The 19962-nt window shown below is 41.1% G+C and overlaps 1 protein-coding gene and 1 long non-coding RNA gene across 3 annotated transcripts in view; one reads left to right on the top strand and one right to left on the bottom strand.

Moving 5' to 3' along the window:
• LOC147009640 (uncharacterized) overlaps positions 1–9253 on the bottom strand; it is a 29564-nt gene extending 20311 nt beyond the window's left edge. Inside the window, exons 1-2 of the long non-coding RNA XR_015053064.1 lie at positions 8230–9253; positions 4353–4409 (exon numbers count right to left, since the gene is read on the bottom strand). This is a non-coding gene — a long non-coding RNA (uncharacterized LOC147009640). The remainder of the gene's footprint in view (positions 1–4352; positions 4410–8229) is intronic.
• Positions 1–19962, top strand: part of LOC147009639 (uncharacterized) — a 121062-nt gene that overhangs the window by 21291 nt on the left and 79809 nt on the right. For both annotated transcript variants that reach the window (XM_085863148.1, XM_085863149.1), the window contains exons 4-12: positions 1395–1509; positions 2009–2087; positions 3775–3878; positions 7093–7306; positions 7803–7928; positions 8240–8351; positions 14263–14401; positions 14585–14677; positions 18616–18685. In XM_085863148.1, the coding sequence (XP_085719274.1) occupies positions 1395–1509; positions 2009–2087; positions 3775–3878; positions 7093–7306; positions 7803–7928; positions 8240–8351; positions 14263–14401; positions 14585–14677; positions 18616–18685 (1052 nt within the window). The remainder of the gene's footprint in view (positions 1–1394; positions 1510–2008; positions 2088–3774; positions 3879–7092; positions 7307–7802; positions 7929–8239; positions 8352–14262; positions 14402–14584; positions 14678–18615; positions 18686–19962) is intronic.

The following is a 19962-nucleotide window of genomic DNA, read 5'->3' as shown; positions in this document are numbered from 1 at the left end:
ATGGCACATTGTCTGTCCGTCAGGTCAGTCCGTAACACACTTGCAACTTCTTCTCCAAAACTGCCGATGGGATTGTGACCAAAATTGGCTGAAATTATATTTGGTATGTTGCAACTCAAGTTTGTTTACAGCATTAAAAAAGAAAAATGGAGATCTAAAGCGGTCTACCGGAGCTCAAAGTGGGTCCAGGTTTGACCCCCCCCCAAAATAGGTATTTGCTTTTTCTTCTGAAACTACACACAGAATTCCGGTAAAACTTGACCACAACCTTCAATACCCATGATGTACCAAAGTTTGTTCACGTATTTAAAAAAATCATGGTTTAATGAGGGGTATGAGGGGTATGGGGGGTTGCTATACAGGCGCCATAACATTGGTTCATTGGTACATTTTGCTGATTCAGTCCCACATTGACTTCCTCCTCAGTATCATTATTCTACCAGGTGAGCGACAAGGGGTATTGCTCCTATGTTTTTATTTTTTTTTGAATGATGACCCTCTTTTTTTTGTTGTTGTTGTTGTTGTTGTTCTTCTTCTTCTTCTTCTTCTTCGAGAATAATAACTAATATTCAGCATCTACAACCTTGACCATATTGTGGAACATCGAATGAGTCCCTCACTTTTTCACCTTTATTCACTTGTAAATTTGTTTTCTCCGCGACCGCTTGAGCGATTGACAAGAAACTTTCAGCATAGGAGTGCTTCCCTATGGAGATTTTTTTTTTTTGAAAACAATGTTACATGATGATTAGATGGAAAATTTGGCCAACCTTCCAAACAAATCTGTTTTCTGTCGGCATGGTTTTCTGTAAAGCTAAATGCACCTTGCTTTCGGCTATCCAGAGAGAGTAATTTTGTTCTGACCAGACAAACCTTCGTCAAGTTATGGTGACAAAAAATGGTAAAATGTCTATACTTAGGTCATAACCTTAAAATTAGGTCAAAGGTCAAAAAATATGTCAACCCCGCATAATTGCTATTCACCTTATTGATCCAAAATTTCATTCCGAAAGTCCCAGCCGGCTCAGATACAGCCGGCTAACCCTAACAGCTCAGAAATTGATACAGCTCGGAAATTGGAAGTGAAGAAAGGGGGGGAAAAAAAAACTCAAAATGGTGGTTTTAGCACACCTCGGGGTCTAATAAAGTCTGAGATACCATTGAAAATTTGAGGCACTAATTGTAGAAACAAACCGTACATCAGCATTAAACCTTCCCATATCCTGAAGGGGAAGGTTAAAATAACAATCAGCTTTTCCATGAGCCTCAATTTTTAATTGAAAACAAAACATCAGCAGCAGCCTTGCTAATTAGACTTGCTTATGAAATGAAATGTTCCAAACCGAAAGATGACATTTTTCAAATTATTTTGGCCTCTCTTTACCCCTTTCCAGTGTGAACCTGCCGTACTCCAACCCAGCATTTGGCATCAAGAAACATGGCTTTGGCACCCGCCTTCGAGCCAAACAATCAGGAGTCACAGTGATTTGGGGCGAAGACTTTGCCACGGTGAGCAGTTGCATCCGAAACCTTGCAGGTGGGACCCATCGATGGTTGTTCCGCTTGCGTAGTATTTCACCACAAGCGCCATTGTTACGATGGATGAAAAAAAAAAAAGTTCATTTGACTTTGTAAAAAAGAGATGAGCAGTTTGACTTTGGCTTGCCCGAATATGAATGGAGGTGTTTCAATCTGGACGACAGAGGGCATAGAGTGACGCACCTCTACAGGATGACAGAAGGGAGTGCCACAAAAAGGGATTAGTGAGTACAGGTTGGATTCTGATCGACAAAAAGACAAATGAATCACTCTGGTAGTCAAAACTTTCAAAAAAAAAACACAGAATTTTTTAATTCTGATCGTCTCGGGCATTCCCAATGGCTGGACCACTGGTGACCATTGATCGGAAAAGGAGGGGTGGGGTGGTGGTGGGGGATGTGGGGAATGTAATTTGCAGTATGTACACATTGACAACTCTATTAACATATGTCTTCTCTGCTGTTCGTAGATACTGATTGGGAACAAGTATATGAACACAATGTGTGGTTTGTGCGGAAACTTCAATGGAGTTAAAGATCTTCCACTAAGTAAGGGCTTAATACTACTCGTAGATCACCATGTGCTTTGTACCTCGACTTGTCAGTTTCATGGGTTGTTTAACTTGTTGGAACCTTTGAATAAAAGAGTTATTATTATTATTAAAAGAGTTGAGAGTTATTGCCCCACTTGAATGAATTTACCCTTTTATCACAAACAGGTTTATTATAAAATAAATGTTTGATTTTTTTTTTTTCAAAGCTTTTTGACTGCAATTACTTTTCTTATATTTTTTTTTGGTTTAAACTCTTTTTAAATGGAAACTTTTTTTTGTTATTTTATTGAAATTGAGAAGATGGGAAAAATATCATTTTCTTATTTTTCTGATGAATTACAGATTTTTATGATGTCTTTGGTTAATGTGCTCGATGAAAAGCGTTCTACAAAATAATTGTTTAGCTCAAAGCTTCCCTGATAAAACATCATGAATGGTATCCGATGGTAAGCTATGGTAGATGTGAAGATGGGATCATATGGTAATCAATGGTAGGTGTGTGAATGGAAATCAATGGGAGATTTATGGTATTCTAAAGGTATTACGATTCAATGGTATATCTGGTTTTGCAAGTCAGAAGTAAATGACAAGTCAATGGATATTCTATGGGAGGGCAAAAACGGAATGATATATCAGTGGTGCGGAATGTTTAACTTTGGTATTCATTTATGATATGGTAGACCGTTAATTTTTTATCGTATGTGATTGGTCCTTTTTTTTTGTTAAGGTTTAATCAAAGTGTGTTCAAACACTGTGAACAAATCTATTTGATATTATTTGTCACGTTGTGGGGAGGATCTTGATTAAATCTTCTTGGGTTGATGTAGGCCAACAACCGCCTTATTCATCGGGACAGTTTTCCTTGCAATTAATTTAATACATACATTTTATGAAAAGTTTGAATGAGCGATTAATTACTTAGCCAGTGGAATATTAATAGATTGTACTCCCCCCTCCAATTACCCCTGAAATAATTTTCCCAGAAAAGGTAACGCAAGTGGCCATAAAGTGCTCGGAATCCGAAATTTTCTGGGGCCTGCCTAAGGGACCCCAGGTGGTAATGGCTTTGAGCTATGTGCTCGCACGTCCCACCCCACTCATCAACAATGATTGGTGTCTCTGCTTTCTTGTGCACGCAACATTGAGATGGCTCATACGTAATCAATGTAATGGCTCTGCCGGGAGGGGATTTATTTGATCAACATATTTATACTCCCTTACCTGTGGAATGAGGTTTGATCAAACATAATCTTAACCGCAGTGGTTTGTTTTCACAACACATAGTCCTGCTCAAGGCCATGTTGCAGAGTTTTCCAAGTTGATAATTATTGCTTATTAGCAGGGTACCTGTCTGTGACGGGTTTGTCGGTGTCTCACCTCATTACCTTATCGAGTATAGACAATGGTGGTCTGCTCAGAAAAATAACTACTGTGAATGATATAAATTGGCACATACACTGCCATTTCATGTCAGATGATCTTGTAAATGGTATCATGTGCAGCTTCAACATAAGTGTTTTTAAAGGTTAAGATGCCCTGATTACCTCCACCAAATCGTGTGAGAACGCCCCAACTCAATATATATATATATATATATATATATATATATATATATATATATATTGCAGACGTGAGAAGAACTTTGACAACACAGGTATTGTTGTTTTCATTTTGTGGCGCAGATAACACCATCCAGATGGAGCAACACCTGAACCTGTACGAGCAAAGTCAAAATTGTTCAACGAGGTCCATTCCCTCAATGGATTGCTCTGTCAGCACCACGATGGTGAGAATAACTGGAGAAACATTAGAAATGTAGATGTTTTGTGGATCCCATACCTTGAAGAATACCACCACATATTAAACTAGAATGGTACTCGGTAGAGCGCATACCTCCGCCAGGATGATTCGTTTACGTTTTGTATCCCACTGAGAGGCCGGATCCGGATTCGGACCTGAACTGAAATTTAATCAGCTTGTTCTTGTCACCTAACTAACTCGTACACCAAGTTGTGTCCGAATCCGTCCATCATTTTTTTGACAACTCATGCTATATATCGTTTTAGCCCGATCACTCAATGATGAAGAATCTCTTTAAAAATTCTTGGATCTGGATTCAGATCTTCGCCAAAATCGAATCAACCCTTCCTTTTTACAAACCCAACATGCCCACCAATTTTCATCCGAATCTGTCCATGAGTTTTTGACATATTTTGTTTACAAACATAGAAACAAACAAACAGACGGGTGAAAACATTACCTCCGTCCGCCTTTGGTTGGCAGAGGTAAAAGGAATAGGTCATTGTGTGCTGATTCCCTGGGAAGGTGGTGGGGGGAGGGGGGAGGGGGGTGGGGGGTAGGGAGACAGGCAGACAAAACAAAATCTCATTTTCACAATTGGAGCACGACTTCATGACAAATAGGGTACTTGGACAACTCACGGGACAAAGGACGTTTCACAATCCCTTTCAAAGAATGTTTCACAATGCATCCGCCCCTGCTGGCACTCACTTTAGATTATAACTAAACGAGAATTTGACTGTGCCAGAGTGAACATGCTACGTACATTAATGAACGATGTCGGTGCCACCCAATTCTCAATTTACACATATTCCAAAGGGCTGGCAGGATGGCCTTCAGGGTATGCAGACTCACCTTTGAGCTGTCAAGCCTGAGTGTAAATCCCAACCCAGCGATAAACAGTTATCCTGGTGTTTCACAAGCAGGGTGATTCATTAATGTGTGTGCCATCCCTCTGATGGACGTCAAACTTGGGGTCCCATCTGCCAATATTAGTTTGTGGACATTAAAGATCCTACGGTGTCCTTCATGAAGAGGTGAGCCATCACCGGCACCATGAACAAATTTCAAATCCTTGCTCTAACCTAGGGGGCACTGCCTCAGCTATACAGCTGCACTCTGAGAAATAAAGCAAGCAGCAGCCACATGCTACATACAAAACGATGATGACCTACTCCAAAAAAAGAAAAGAGAATGCGCCAGTTGCGTGATGTGTCGGTAAAAATGTAGCAATTGGTAAATTACATGTTTCCGGTTATTTTGTATAAAAGTATGATTATATACCATGAAACATGAATATTGTAATGACGTTCTTTCAGTGCAATTAAAACTAATTACGTTTTGGTGTTAACCAAGTTGATATGTAAGATGTAGTGACATTAAAAAAAAAAAACTCCCTGAGGGTGATGACGTTTTCTTTTGTAACATCATACATTGTACACTCACAGGAATGCAATGTGCATTATTAATCTTTTGGACTCATAATGGGAGTGGTACAATGATAATAATGCCAGATCATGTTGCCTTCCTAATATTTTAGTTGCTTGTCAACTTTCCTAATATCTGGCTAGACATGGCCCTACCTTTTCAAAGAAAGTATTTCAGCAATCATCCCAACACCTTGATGGCAAAACAATCAATTGTCAAGTGTACATCGGTAACACCTGTAAACCAGAACAAGTCTGGAGATGCCGATGGTTTACAAGGGGATGCCACCGACAAACTGGCGGGAATCGGGAAAAACATAAATGATGAAAGTTGCAGTACTCGAAGAGCACGACTTGCATGCCAAGTTTCATTTGAAACAGTTGAAAACCCTAGGAGCTCGATGCCCAATTTTTTGATTTTTTTTTGACATTTCTAAGTCCGTGACCTTGTGACCTTGACCTTGGGACGAAAATCAAAAATCGAGCTCCATGGGGCTATGCAGGTGCCATTGGGCTAACCAAATACCAAAACCCCTGCCAGATTCGACAAACCCCCTCGGAGAAGATGTAACTTGAAACTGGCTACCCCCTAAAAACACATGTTTTTTAGCGTGGCTCCGTCCATAATGGGGGCAGCATGCCCATTCTCAGGAAAACACAACTTGATCATGATACAAACCTCCCACCCAAATTTTATCAAGATCGGATCAAAACCCACGGAGTTATGCTTGGGACAGACAGACAGACACCCATAACGAATCTCGTGGTCACTTACTGACTCGTGAACCAATTACTGGCGTCACTTACTGGCTCGTGAACCAAAAATGAATCTTCCTTTGGTGAAGGTGATGAAAGCCACCTGGGATATATATAAAACAGCATGGCCATCATTCTGAGCAATTGTGCAAGCCTGTGCCGTTTCAACAATTCCCCGTTTACAACGGAAGATTATTTTTGAAATCATATAAACGATCTTTACCTGACTCTTCAATCTCGATGGCATGTGCATTGGCGTTGGCAAAGAGGAGATCGAGTTGTGCTGCAGAGAGGATTTAGGTAGCTGTTTAATGTGTGCTGCAGAAACGTGGGCTTCAATGAAAAAGGAAAAAGAGAAGTGGAGGTGTTTGAAAGGATGAGAATACCGAGGTGGATTCTCAGAGTACCACTAAGAGAGCTGTTGAGGAATGAGGAGATGCACAAGAGAGCCAGACTGGTTTGGGCACGCGATAAAAAGAAAGGATTAGAAACCAATCTAGGAAGTATATGGAATGAGCTGATGAGAGGGAAAAGATCTACAAGAAGACAACTATTGGGTTAGAGGCATTAGTGGCAAGATATTTAAAGGGCAAGGGATTGAGAGAAGAAGAAGCAGAAGACAGAGGAGAATGGAGAAGCCGGATCCGAGTAGCAGACACATAACTGTTGGGATTAAGACTTAGTAAAGAAGAACAAGTTTCCTGCGACAGACTGACTTAGCATCACTGGTTTCATCCCAAAAGCTGAGAACTTGATAGCCAAGGATCAAATGAACCCCCTGAGTGGCAAACCGGATTGTCCCTCATTTCAGGTCAAATCGAGTTCAGCGCACTAGCACATTTTGCTGATAACTTAAGTTTTTTTTTTTTTAAACAAAATTTGTTCACTGGGCATTGAATGGATTTCTAAGGGAAATCTGAATTTTGAACCCGTTTTCATCAGCACCAGGATCACGTTTTGTAGCGGTTTATTTCTCAGTGGCTACAATGAACTTTTTTCCCCCCTTGCATTTTACAGGCAGAGTTGGAACGCCAAAGCTCGACCACAATCATGAACCAACAAGCGAGCTGCCCTCAGTTGGGCATGGCTCAGTATGCTTCATTGACAACCTGGGACGCTTGCGCTTGTGAGAAGAGTTTTGACTGCTTTTGTGCCACCATCTCAGAGGCAACCCGTCACTGTGCCTTGCTCAATGGACATCCAGCCAACTGGAGGACGTCAAACTTTTGTGGTGCGTACAATAATTTGCCTTCACCTTATCTGGCAAGTCACTACACCAGTTTTTTCTCTCTTTTTTTTTTTTTTTTTTTTTTCTTCTTCTTCTTCTTCTTCTTCTTCTTCTTCTTCTTCTTCTTCTTCTTCTTCTTCTTCTTCTTCTTCTTCTTCTTCTCTTCTTCTTCTTCTTCTTCCTCTTCTTCTTCTTCTTCTTCTACTTCTCCTTCTTCTTCTTCTTCTACTTCTTCTTCTTCTTCTTCTTCTTCTTCTTCTTCTTCTTCTTCTTCTTCTTCTTCTTCTTCTTCTTCTTCTTCTTCTTCTTCTCTCTTCTCTCTTCTTCTCTCTTCTTCTTCTTCTTCTTCTCTCTCTCTCTCTCTCTCTCTCTCTCTCTCTCTCTCTCTCTCTCTCTCTCTCTCTCTCTCTCTCTCTCTCTCTCTCTCTCTCTCTCTCTCTCTCTCTCCTTGTTTATTCATTCCCTTGCTTATTTTGCTCTGTTCCATTTCATTCCACAGGCAATACATGTCCTGGAAACATGGAGTACAGAGAATGTGGGAGTCCGTGCCTGAGGACATGTGGCAATCCTATTGGGGAGCTGGTGTGTGAGGAACACTGTATGGCGGGTTGTTTCTGTCCCGCAGGTACAGCATTGAAAACAAAAATTAGACAAAAACAAAAAAAAAACACACGAAATATACACCGTCTGTCTGTTTCTATAAATACCTCTCTTCGATCAAGTTGCTGTTCTCTAACAGCTTCAATACATTTTTACGCATGTGTTTCATGTGAATGCAAGTTATTCGTGGAATATGAAAGAGTGTTCGGATGGAAACGCAACATGAGAACGATGAGCCAAAAGGGCTTAACCTGCATCGTATTTTTCTTATATCTCCTTCCATAATATGTAACAAAAGCGATGAGGACATCAATGGAATGACGTACCTTGTTTCAGATACATTGCAGAGGCATGATGGTCAATGCGTAAACGTGTCACAATGCTCCTGCTCCCACAACAACCAAATATATGCTGCCGGAGAGCAACGGAGGGACGGTGTGCAGCACTGGTAAGTGTGTTTGTGCGGCTTCGCAGCCGAAGGCCCGAGGCATCATGTTTTTGGGTTGTCCGTCGGTGTGTCTGTTGACGCAACCTGGCACAAGTAGGAACTGTAATGTAAAGATGGATCCATTTGATTTTGGATCTCAAAGGTGGAAAGTCATGTGACCTTTAATTGAAAATCTTTCTTTCCATGATAATTTTGACAAAAATGAATCATTGAAATTTTGGGGTTCAAGAGGTCGAGGGTCATGTGCCCCTTTAAAAATAATTTTGCACATCATGGCTTGTTCGAAGCATCTGATGTTTTCTCACTTCGACTTACCTCTCTCTTCTCTCCCATGCTCTCCCTCTCATCTGAAGTTTCATTTTTCATGTGATCTTTATAAATAAAATAAAGTTCCCTTACGAGGGACTTTGACACGGGTGAAGGCCATTATGGCCATCAAATCCTGTGCTATGATTGCCATCTGGTGGTTGTTTGTCCATGCTCTATCCTTTTTTAATTGTTCATCGCAAAGCAATGAAGGAGTACACACCATTTCGAAGTGTTTGGTATAACATGGCCAGGGTTCAAACTGCCGATATCCCATAATCAGAGCAGATGCTCCAACCATTGCACCACCCAGTTTGGTTAAAATGGAGCATGGAACATGTTGAGATCAAATGTAAAAGTGCGATGGCGTCTAACATGGGTGGAGTCACATCAATTGACACACTCATGGAAAATTACATTTTCTTATTGAAATATTTACTTAAATACCTGCCCGACCGGATGGTGCAAAGGTTGCTTTCTCGACTTGGAGCTGTCTGGTTATGGTTTGATTTCTGATTGGACTATAAATCGTCAGACTGGTGCTTCACAACTAGGGCATTGCATCACAAGGTGTGCCATCCACCGAGTGCACGTTGAACCAGGTAACCCATCTGCTAGCATTACCAGGTGGACAGTGAATTAGAACACGAAGTGAACCCCACAATACCGCAATATAACAATGAGAGTGATGTGAACAATTTGCGGTACAGCTGGAAATTGCTGTGCTGACTACTGCTGGGAGAGGGATGGAAAACCACCCTGCATGACCCCAGGTTTATAAACATCAGATAGGATCAATTTATCACCCCATGCGAATGAAGTGAAATGTGGGGTTAATCAATCCTTTCACTTCGTCCTTCTGTCTCAAGACATACCAGTCTATGATCGACAAACTACTTAATTGAATGTCTCTGAAATTGGCAAAATTTATGGAACCTCATTGTGACGCACATGCGCACAGAGGGGGTAAAGGCCCAGTCACACCTTGACGTTTTAACCAGCAATGGCAACGTATAAAAATGTATGTAAAACGCTGGCTTACGTTGAACTATTGATGTTTTTTTTAAAGATTCGGACGTATTCATAACGAGTTGGTCGTATGCATAACATATTAGTAATGGACACAGAACGTTTCGTTGTCTTATAGGTAACTTGTACCAACGAATGCTTAGCCTGTTGTCGGCGTTCACAACCTATGCCCAACGATAGTCCAACTTATGCATAGCGCGCTGCACGTATCGCCGACGATGATGTGGCGTAGCCTATTAAAAGGCTGCCGCACAACGATTCAAATCATAACCGCCGGAGAAATGGAAGTGTCAACATCGCAGTCACACCTTTGGCGATCTTGCTAGCGTATGCCGACCTCTGAAAAATGTGTCTAAAACGCTGACGCACGTCAAATACGGTATGGGTAAGTTTGGTATACGTGAATAGAACGCTAAAGTACGCTATCATACGTCGTAGTAAGTGGAGTACGTCTTGTACTTTTAAACGTGTTAAACATTTTACGACGTACTTGCCGTTTGCCTCACACGTTCCGCATGCGATGGGAATAAGTTGTACGCACGATATGCGATCGTTGGCACACGTCGCCAAAAGTTACTTGTAAGTTACTCATAAGTCGAAACACGTCAATGTAATGGTTAGCGTCAGTGTTCCAGACTCCCTGGTTTGTTTGTTTTTTTCTTCGGTATGACTGTGATGTCGACACTTCGATTTCTAGTGCGGTTATAATATGGAAGAGGCAAAGCTGAGAAGCGAACGTAGAATTCTTCTTACATTCGCTTCTTAAATATATCAAATTAAACAGTCTTTTTGCTATGAAAAAAAAAAATATTACCTTAACATCACCTTCACAACAACAACTACACCGCCTAGAACAGGATCTCATCTGAAAAAAAACAAATTTCCTCAACATTACCTTCACAACGACAACTACATCGCCTAGAACAGGATCTCATCTGCAAAAATAAATATTACCTCAACATTTCCTTCAAAACAACAACTACACCGCCGAGAACAGGATCTCATCTGAAAAAAAACAAATTTCCTCAACATTACCTTCACAACGACAACTACACCACCGAGAACAGGATCTCATCTGAAAAAAAAAATTCATCAACATTACCTTCACAACAACTACACCACCTAGAACAGGATCTCATCTGCAAAAATAAATATTACCTCAACATTTCCTTCACAACAACAACTACACCGCCGAGAACAGGATCTCATCTGAAAAAAAAAAAATTTCCTCAACATTACCTTCACAACGACAACTACACCACCGAGAACAGGATCTCATCTGAAAAAAAAATTTCCTCAACATTACCTTCACAACAACTACACCACCTAGAACAGGATCTCATCTGCAAAAATAAATATTACCTCAACATTTCCTTCACAACAACAACTACACTGCCGAGAACAGGATCTCATCTGCAAACATAAATATTACCTCAACATTTCCTTCACAACAACAACTACACCGCCGAGAACAGGATCTCATCTGAAAAAAAACAAATTTCCTCAACATCACCTTCACAACGACAACTACACCACCGAGAACAGGATCTCATCTGAAAAAAAAATTTCCTCAACATCACCTTCACAACAACTACATCACCTAGAACAGGATCTCATCTGCAAAAATAAATATTACCTCAACATGACCTTCACAACAACAACTACACCGCCGAGAACAGGATCTCATCTGAAAAAAAACAAATTTCCTCAACATTACCTTCACAACACCAACTACATAGAACAGGATCTTATCTAAAAAAAATAAATACTAGAAGCGAACGTAGTATTCTTCTTGCATTCGCTTCTGACTTTACCGACAACTTGTTCACAACTGTATATGCAATTTCCGGTTACTTCGGCCTGGATTCGGGATCAGATGAGATGAGATGAGATCCTGTTCTTGGCGGTGTAGTTGTCGTTGTGAAGGTAATGTTGAGGATTTTTTTTTTCAAATAAGATCCTGTTCTAGGCGGTGTAGTTGGCGTTGTGAAGGTAATGATGAGGTATAATGTTGAGGTAATATTAATTTTTTTAGATGAGATACTGTTCTAGGCGGTGTAGTTGTCGTTGTGAAGGTAATGTTGAGGTATAATGTTGAGGTAATATTAATTTTTTTAGATGAGATCCTGTTCTAGGCGGTGTAGTTGTCGTTGTGAAGGTAATGTTGAGGTAATATTAATTTTTTTAGATGAGATCCTGTTCTAGGCGGTGTAGTTGTCGTTGTAAAGGTAATGTTGAGGAAATTTGTTTTTTTTCAGATGAGACCCAGTTCTAGGCGGTGTAGTTGTTGTTGTGAAGGAAATGCTGAGGTAATATTTATTTTGGCAGATGAGATCCTGTTCTCGGCAGTGTAGTTGTTGTTGTGAAGGTGATGTTCAGGTAATATTTATTTTTTCATAGCAAAAAGACTGTTTAATTCGATATATTTAAGAAGCGAATGTAAGAAGAATTCTACGTTCGCTTCAAGGCTTTGCCTATTCCATATTAGGCTGCCGCTCAACGATTTAAATCATAACCTCACTAGAAATCGAAGTGTCATCATGACCGTCATACCGAAGAAAAAAAAACCAGGGAGTCTGGAACACTGACGCTAAACATTACCTCGACGTGTTTCGACTTATGATCAACTTACAAGTAATGTGTGTCGACGTGTGTCAACGATCGCGTAACGTGCCTACAACTTATGGCCAGCATAGCGGAAGTTGTGAGTCATACGCTGGCATAAGTCGTAAAATTTCAAGCATGCTAAAATTTGAGGACAACCGCAAAGTACAACGATGAAAGCCAGCGTACTACGACGTATGGCAGTGTTTTTCAGCGTGCTCTTAATGTTTCCAAAATTTACCCATAACGTATTCGACGTGTACCAGCGTTTTAGACAAATTTTTCAAAAAATCGGCATAAGCTGGCTAAACCATCAAGGTGTGACTGGGCCTTAAGGTAAGTGTCTGGCAGTCAAACAAAAATTGAAAATCATTGTAAACAGGAAACTTACTGTTTTTAAGGATGTTGTAAAGGACACAAACAACAGGCACGAAGAAGTAATGTAACGTGTCAACTAAGGTGAGATAAAAGACACTTTAAAACCTTAATTTTATTTCAATTAAATTATATACTTGAACACTTGAACACACATTGCCTTCTTGGTGCTTTCAAACACCCGTTCAACACTAATACTTGTGAAACATTTACATTTTCTCATGCTCTGAGGGCAGAATAACTGTGACATTCAGCTTTCAGACAAATATGGTGGCACCTAGCGCTGTTTGTTTAGCACAAAATGCAAAGCAAGGGTTTAAAAGAGCCTTCCCATGTCCATTTTTTTTCCAAGACTGGGTGGGGTAAGGTGTTCTATGAACTTTCTAGTCACGTCCACCAGCAAAGGTGGATGGAAGGTTATGTTTGCACCCATTTGTTGGTTTGTTTGTTTGCAAATAAGATATCTCAAAAAGTTGTGCACAGATTTGGACGAAACTTGGCGAACAGGTTGGGTGTGCAACAAGGATGAACTGATTAAATTTTGCTGAAGATACAAATCCAGATCCGGATAGGAGATTTTTTTTTTAACGTGATTCTTTTCCATTGAGAGATCAGGCCAAAAATGATATATAGAACGATATTTTCAAAAAGGTGTGGACATATTATGACAAAAGTTGGTGGACACGTTGGGTGTGTGACAAGAACAAGCCGATTCGATTTTGGTTGAGGTCCGGATGCAGATCCAGCCTATCATTGGAAATAAAGCGCGAACTGGCAGAGTGTTCAGCCTGGCGGAGTTATACATGTGTTAGGGCTAATCCGTGGGTATACTGAATGTATTATACAGTTGGTGGGACCATCGAGGGGCTCTATTTATTCTGCAGGTGATGGAGATATTTTGGGGCTATATTTATTACGCAGTTGTTGGCTGGGTGCTGGAGTACGCAATGCAATTTTTTTTATCAGAGGAAGATTGTTTAAAAGAAGTTTAACGATAGAATAACTGACATTTCATTACAGTTTGTATTGATTAAAAAGTGTAACAATTAATGAAACATCAAAGTATCAGAAATGATGAAAGTTTCGAGCAAAGATAGTGAAGTTCCAATGACAATAAGAAGCACATTTGTATGTACAGCATTAAATATTTGATCACACAGAGTATGAAGTAAAGCCAAGGGAGGTTAACTAAAAAGGGCTAAGAACACCTCTCGCAAAGCCTTTGCATTGTCAACCCTGCTGAGGTCATAATCACAGTCACAAAACAATCAAAACATGGTGAAGCAATTGAAACTTGCACTCAAATCGTACAGCGAAAGTGTCCAAGGGCACCCTTCCAAAAGCCACCTCGTTGAGAAAGAAACCTTGTGAGGTCTTCATCATCTAGTGGAGAGAAAAAGTGTCGTCATGCCGGTCGTCCTGTGTGCTCATACTCGATTCTCCCATGTTCATTTTTTTTCTCCGTGCTTTGTGTCTGCAAACAATATTTGAGATTCCATTGATTTTGAATTTTTATTTTATTTTAAATAATCATGTATGTTTATATGAAGTGGCAGACACCGTTTAGAGGTGTGCCTTCCATTTCACCTGCCACCAGCATTTGTCAAAATGGGCAGTTCAACTGCACCATCTTGGAAGTGCAGACCGTCTGCTCGTTGGAGGGACACGTACACATGACGACGTTCGACCACAAGTCATACTACCTACATGGAGCTTGCACATTCTACATGGTCTTGGTAATAGCCTATTGCTGACTAACACCTCCACCTTGATATCACCTTACCTGCGTTCTTCACCATTGATACAGTTTGCCTTTTTCATGTAATTCTGGTTTACCTTCATACTGGAATCATTGTACAAAATTGATGAAAACAAGGACCAAACGGTGTTTACATCTAACTTTCCTTTTATATTTTCAGTCCTCAAACTTCAGCCTCGCCGTGACGAAAACATCCTGTGGCATGCGTGAAACACAGACATGTCTCACAAATGTTGTTTTCACAACAACAAAGGTATGGGGATTAAATTTGCACAACTCCTCTAATATCATCTGTGTCTCTCTCTCTCTCTCTCTCTCTCTCTCTCTCTCTCTCTCTCTCTCTCTCTCTCTCTCTCTCTCTCTCTCTCTCTCTCTCTCTCTCTCTCTCTCTCTCTCTCTCTCTCTCTCTCTCTCTCTCTCTCTCTCTCTCTCTCTCTCTCTCTCTCTCTCTCTCTCTCTCTCTCTCTCTCTCTCTCTCTCTCTCTCTCTCTCTCTCTCTCTCTCTCTCTCTCTCTCTCTCTCTCTCTCTCTCTCTCTCTCTCTCTCTCTCTCTCTCTCTCTCTCTCTCTCTCTCTCTCTCTCTCTCTCTCTCTCTCTCTCTCTCTCTCTCTCTCTCTCTCTCTCTCTCTCTCTCTCTCTCTCTCTCTCTCTCTCTCTCTCTCTCTCTCTCTCTCTCTCTCTCTCTCTCTCTCTCTCTCTCTCTCTCTCTCTCTCTCTCTCTCTCTCTCTCTCTCTCTCTCTCTCTCTCTCTCTCTCTCTCTCTCTCTCTCTCTCTCTCTCTCTCTCTCTCTCTCTCTCTCTCTCTCTCTCTCTCTCTCTCTCTCTCTCTCTCTCTCTCTCTCTCTCTCTCTCTCTCTCTCTCTCTCTCTCTCTCTCTCTCTCTCTCTCTCTCTCTCTCTCTCTCTCTCTCTCTCTCTCTCTCTCTCTCTCTCTCTCTCTCTCTCTCTCTCTCTCTCTCTCTCTCTCTCTCTCTCTCTCTCTCTCTCTCTCTCTCTCTCTCTCTCTCTCTCTCTCTCTCTCTCTCTCTCTCTCTCTCTCTCTCTCTCTCTCTCTCTCTCTCTCTCTCTCTCTCTCTCTCTCTCTCTCTCTCTCTCTCTCTCTCTCTCATGCTATATGGTGTCTATAATCCAATTGGTGATATAATCTATTATCCAAAATCCAATTTCTTCCAAATGAAGCATCCTTCTCCTCCTTCTCCTCCTTCTCCTCCTTCTCCTCCTCCTCCTTCTCCTCCTTCTCCTCCTTCTTCTCCTCCTGCCATCCTTCTGAGATCAGCGAAATGAGTATGTGTACTGGTAACAGGGGGAATCGCATTCACAGCACATCCACATCCCCCCCTCCCCCAGTAAATGATGCAGCCAAGCAGCCTCAAGCTGCATATGGAAACAGCATCAGTGTAAAAATATCAACATGTACCCTGGATAGCTTGATAAACAAGATATGGAAGTAGGAAATACTGCCTGAGGAATTCCCTTCCCTTCGTGTGCATCCTTTTTGACTGCTGGTTGCATCATTGGTTAGGGGGCATAGCGGTGAGCTCCCTAAGGGGTGAGCTAAGGATCCTAGGGTCCTGAGTTTAAACCCCTGTCGGGCTGTTGAGTTAACACCACGAAGGGTTGATTCAGCTTGTCATCCTTCTGAGGTTGGCAAAATGAGCACCGGCTTACTGGGAATGGGCTTTGCATCAGTGGCACAGCCATGATGCGACTTGGAGGAGGAGGAGGTGGAGAGGGTAAAAATGGAAGAACTGTCGCTGATATCATGATTGGTAATGGAGGCAGGAAACAATGATTGCAGGAAGGGAAAAGTTAAATATATTCAATACCAACAATAAGCGTTTAAATAACAATATGGAAGAGCCTGGAGACAAAATAGTTTAAATAAACGACGAGATGTGGTTTAATAAGGGGGGACATATTGGGGTACAGGATGTATAGGTGCGATAGGAAAGATAAAATAGGACTGGAGCTGGAGCTGTAGCAATGTGGGTAAAAGAGAAAGGGGAAATGATGTCATGTTCCAGTAGAAAGAAGTGACATTAGGGAGGGAATGAATGTATAGGATTCTGTATGGGTAAATATTTAAGAGCTCGAAAGGGTTGTTAGGTACTTATAGGATGCTTTTTATAGGGCTTCTGGTGTGAAGGAAAAGCAGGAAAGAGGGGTTCCTGAGTACTTCAGAAAGGCATGCAGTAAGGGAAGAGTATTCCTTATGGGGGATTTTAATTTTCCAGCGAGAGTTTGGGTCCAGGAACAGGGAAAGGGTGGAGCAGATGAGGAATTTCTCGATCCCACCCAGGATTTGTTTAAAAGCCAGTTTGCAGAGAAGTCCATAAGGGGGAGTAGTTCAGTGTTAGTAGACCTCTGTTTAAGCAATGAACTGGATATGGCAAAGAAGGTGGATATGGAGGAGCATTTAGGAGCAAGTGACCATAACATTGTGTGTGCAAGGATTCTGTGTTAAGGGTTAGAGTTCACGATAGAGGAGTGGTATGAGGAATAGATCTGTGTAATATGAAAGATAAGTCTTGAAAGGTTTTTGAAATATCGTGTTAACAAGCCAAGTTACCAAGTTGGTTGCCACGGTAACAGAATTCAGCCAATCACAGCCGTGGTCCAATCAGGTTGAGATCATGTCATGATGAATTGATATCTGGAGTATGAAAGCTAAATGGTCAAGGGTTTTTGAAATACTGTGGGACACAAAAGTACACGGACGGATGATCAGTCGGGTAGTCGGTCAGTCAGAGGGCATAAAGAAACCATTGGTTGACAGTTAGAAAAGTTAAGTGAAGATAAGGTTCAGGTGCCAGATAACATACATCCAAATCCAAGTGTATTGAGAGAGATGACAGAGCAGAGAAGGATATCTTTAACAGCTCGTTGGGGTCGGGACAGGCATCAGATTATTGAAGAATAACAAATGTAACGCCATGAGTTTAAGAAAGGATCCAAAGAAGAATTGGGGACCTATATAGACCTGTTCGTTTATCTTCCATTGCGGGGAAGGTGTTGGAGATGTTAATTAGCAAAACTGATGGGGGAACCATTTGAATAAGTTCAACCGAGTTAAAGGTGGTCAGCATGGATTTACAAAAGGGACGTTTTCTATAAAAATTTATTGGAGTTCTACGAAGCAGTTACTGATTGGATGGACATGTCATCTAAGGAAGGATAAAGGCTGCCATAGAGTGGGATCAGCGTAGAGCAACTACGGATTGATTTGGGGCCTAGCTCGGCTCAGCTGGAGGACCGGCAGAAGGACACTTTAGAAAGGAGGTGATTGTGAGGGGTTCTGAAAGAGATGTTTCAGATAATGACTGGTATAAACAGAATAAGCGTGGAAGAGTTTTTCAGCAGAATGGACACTGACATGACCAGGGGCCACATCCTTAGAGTATATAATAGGAGAGTTTAGATGGTAGTAAGGCCTCAGGGTCTATCATTTAAAGGGTAGTTGATGCATGGAATTGTCTCCCTGGAAAGGTAGTGGCAGCAGAAACAGTGGGAATGATTAAACTGGAATTAGATAGGTACATATAAACATTGGGGAAGGTGGGGTGCGTACACATTGACAGGTCTGGAAGGTATCTTGGAGTTTGGGCGTATCATTATGTAACATGTGTTGTGATGTTTGTAAAAGGTCTCTTTAAAAAGTGAATGTTTGTTCATTCCTCACCTTTCCAACTGTCTTCACCCTCCACCTTCTTCTTATTTTTAAATAGTAATAATAATACATTTTTTTGTTATTAGGTGTGTCGTTGTTGTCTAATTAAGCAGGTTTCAGATGGTGGAATGTCGCTCTTTCAGCTCTCAAAGTGTGTGTGTGTGTGTGTGCGTGCGTGCGTGTGTGTTCACATACATATAATATACCCTGAATTTGGGCCTTGGGTTTATTGCCTCATCTTCTTGGGATAGAAGGGGGGGTAGGAGGAAAGTGGAGAACAACCAGAGTCAAGTGGAGTTCCTCGAACAAACCCAATTCTTTATTCCCTCAAACTCATTTTTCCATTTTTCCATTTTCTGACTCAATTTCTCTCAACCCTCGAAATTCCCATCCACTGCCATGATTGAATGAAACTTTCCTTGATGTAATGAAGTATTTGCTTTGGATACAGTGTACTTTGGATGATTTTTTGTGACCATAACTCATATAATCGTAATATTGTGTTTTGTTGAATTTTCATTTCAGGGGTCGTTTGAGTTCCGCGATAGACAAGTGTTTTTGTCCGGTGATGCAGTCTCTCTGCCTTATCACTCTGGTGAGTGTGGGAAGCTTTCAGTGCAGGCATAACAGAGTAATCCATGAGGTATATTCACATCGATTCAAAGGTTTCAGATTAAACCAAGCCTCGGTATTTTTCGATTTGGCATTCATCGATCTGTCCACAATCACCTTTCCTTGAAACAGAATTTAATTCTCAATTTTATAGGCCAATCCATTTTCACTCTCCGGTGGTGGACTGGTCGATAAAATTGTGAATTCAATTGTCTTCCTGGTATTGCTGTGCAATCCTATGGAGATGTCGGTAACTGTAGCTCTGCTCATCTCATGCCTAATAGGTGGAGCCTATGCAAAGCTGTTTATTCAGCAGAACCTTTTTAAAATTGCACACATACGAGCAGGGTACACCATCTCTGATGGGTTCATAGATTTCTCACCTCAAATGAGCATTTTTTTTAGATTGTGTATTGGTAGAAATGGGAATTCACTTAAAATATTCAGTAAGCTGATATTGCAGTGTTTGGAGCTGGTGACCTTGGCAACCTTGTTCCATTCCACCAGCTAAGATTGCCAATCCATGCTTAATCTACCTCCGAAGTACTGTTTTTGAGCGAGGGTGATATTATGTAAGCTCATCTGGAAAACGGATTTAGGCACTTTTCTGGCCTACCGCCTGACCGAAGATCACTGACATTCTTTCCATGCCAACCAACCATCTCCAGGCCCATCATATCATATCCCTCTGCACATCACTTCTTCATCCCCAATCTTCCCCCTCTCTCTATACCCCGAGCTTTGTTTTTGGCATTTTCCATTCGGATTTTCTAACAGTGTTTCATTCTGGTTTACATTCGATGATCTGCCAATCAGTCGTTTCAGTTTAACTTTTCAACATCAGTTTCACTTTGCGATATCAATTTCAATTCGTCATTGCAACTTATGATGGGATGTGAATGATCATCAAAAACGATTTTCGGGGGAGGAGGGGTTAAAATTTTTGAAAGGGGTCGAAAGGGTTTGAAAATGTCGAAAAATGTCTTTATGATATAAGGGGTGTAAAGGGTGGAAAGCTCCAATGGGTTAAACGGGTCCAAAGGGTCTTAATAGGGTCCAAGGGGTCTCAAAAAGGTCGATAGGGCTGAAAAGTTTATATTGCGGTGAAGAAGGTCTATAGGTCTCAAAAGGGTCTAAATGGATGTGAAGGAGTCTAAAGAGTCTTAACAGGATCTAAATAGGTATGAAGCAGTCAAAAGAATGAAAAGGTCTAAGCCCTAAAGGGGTCTTAAAGCTCTAATGTGGTCTAAAGGAGTAAAA

This window comes from Eptatretus burgeri, chromosome 17 (assembly GCF_056783735.1).
Source record: "Eptatretus burgeri isolate ZD-2024b chromosome 17, Ebu_testis_v1, whole genome shotgun sequence".
NCBI lineage: Eukaryota > Metazoa > Chordata > Myxini > Myxiniformes > Myxinidae > Eptatretus > Eptatretus burgeri.
The sequence above is the reverse complement of the archived record's forward strand: the minus strand, read 5'-3'. Positions and strand labels throughout refer to the sequence as shown.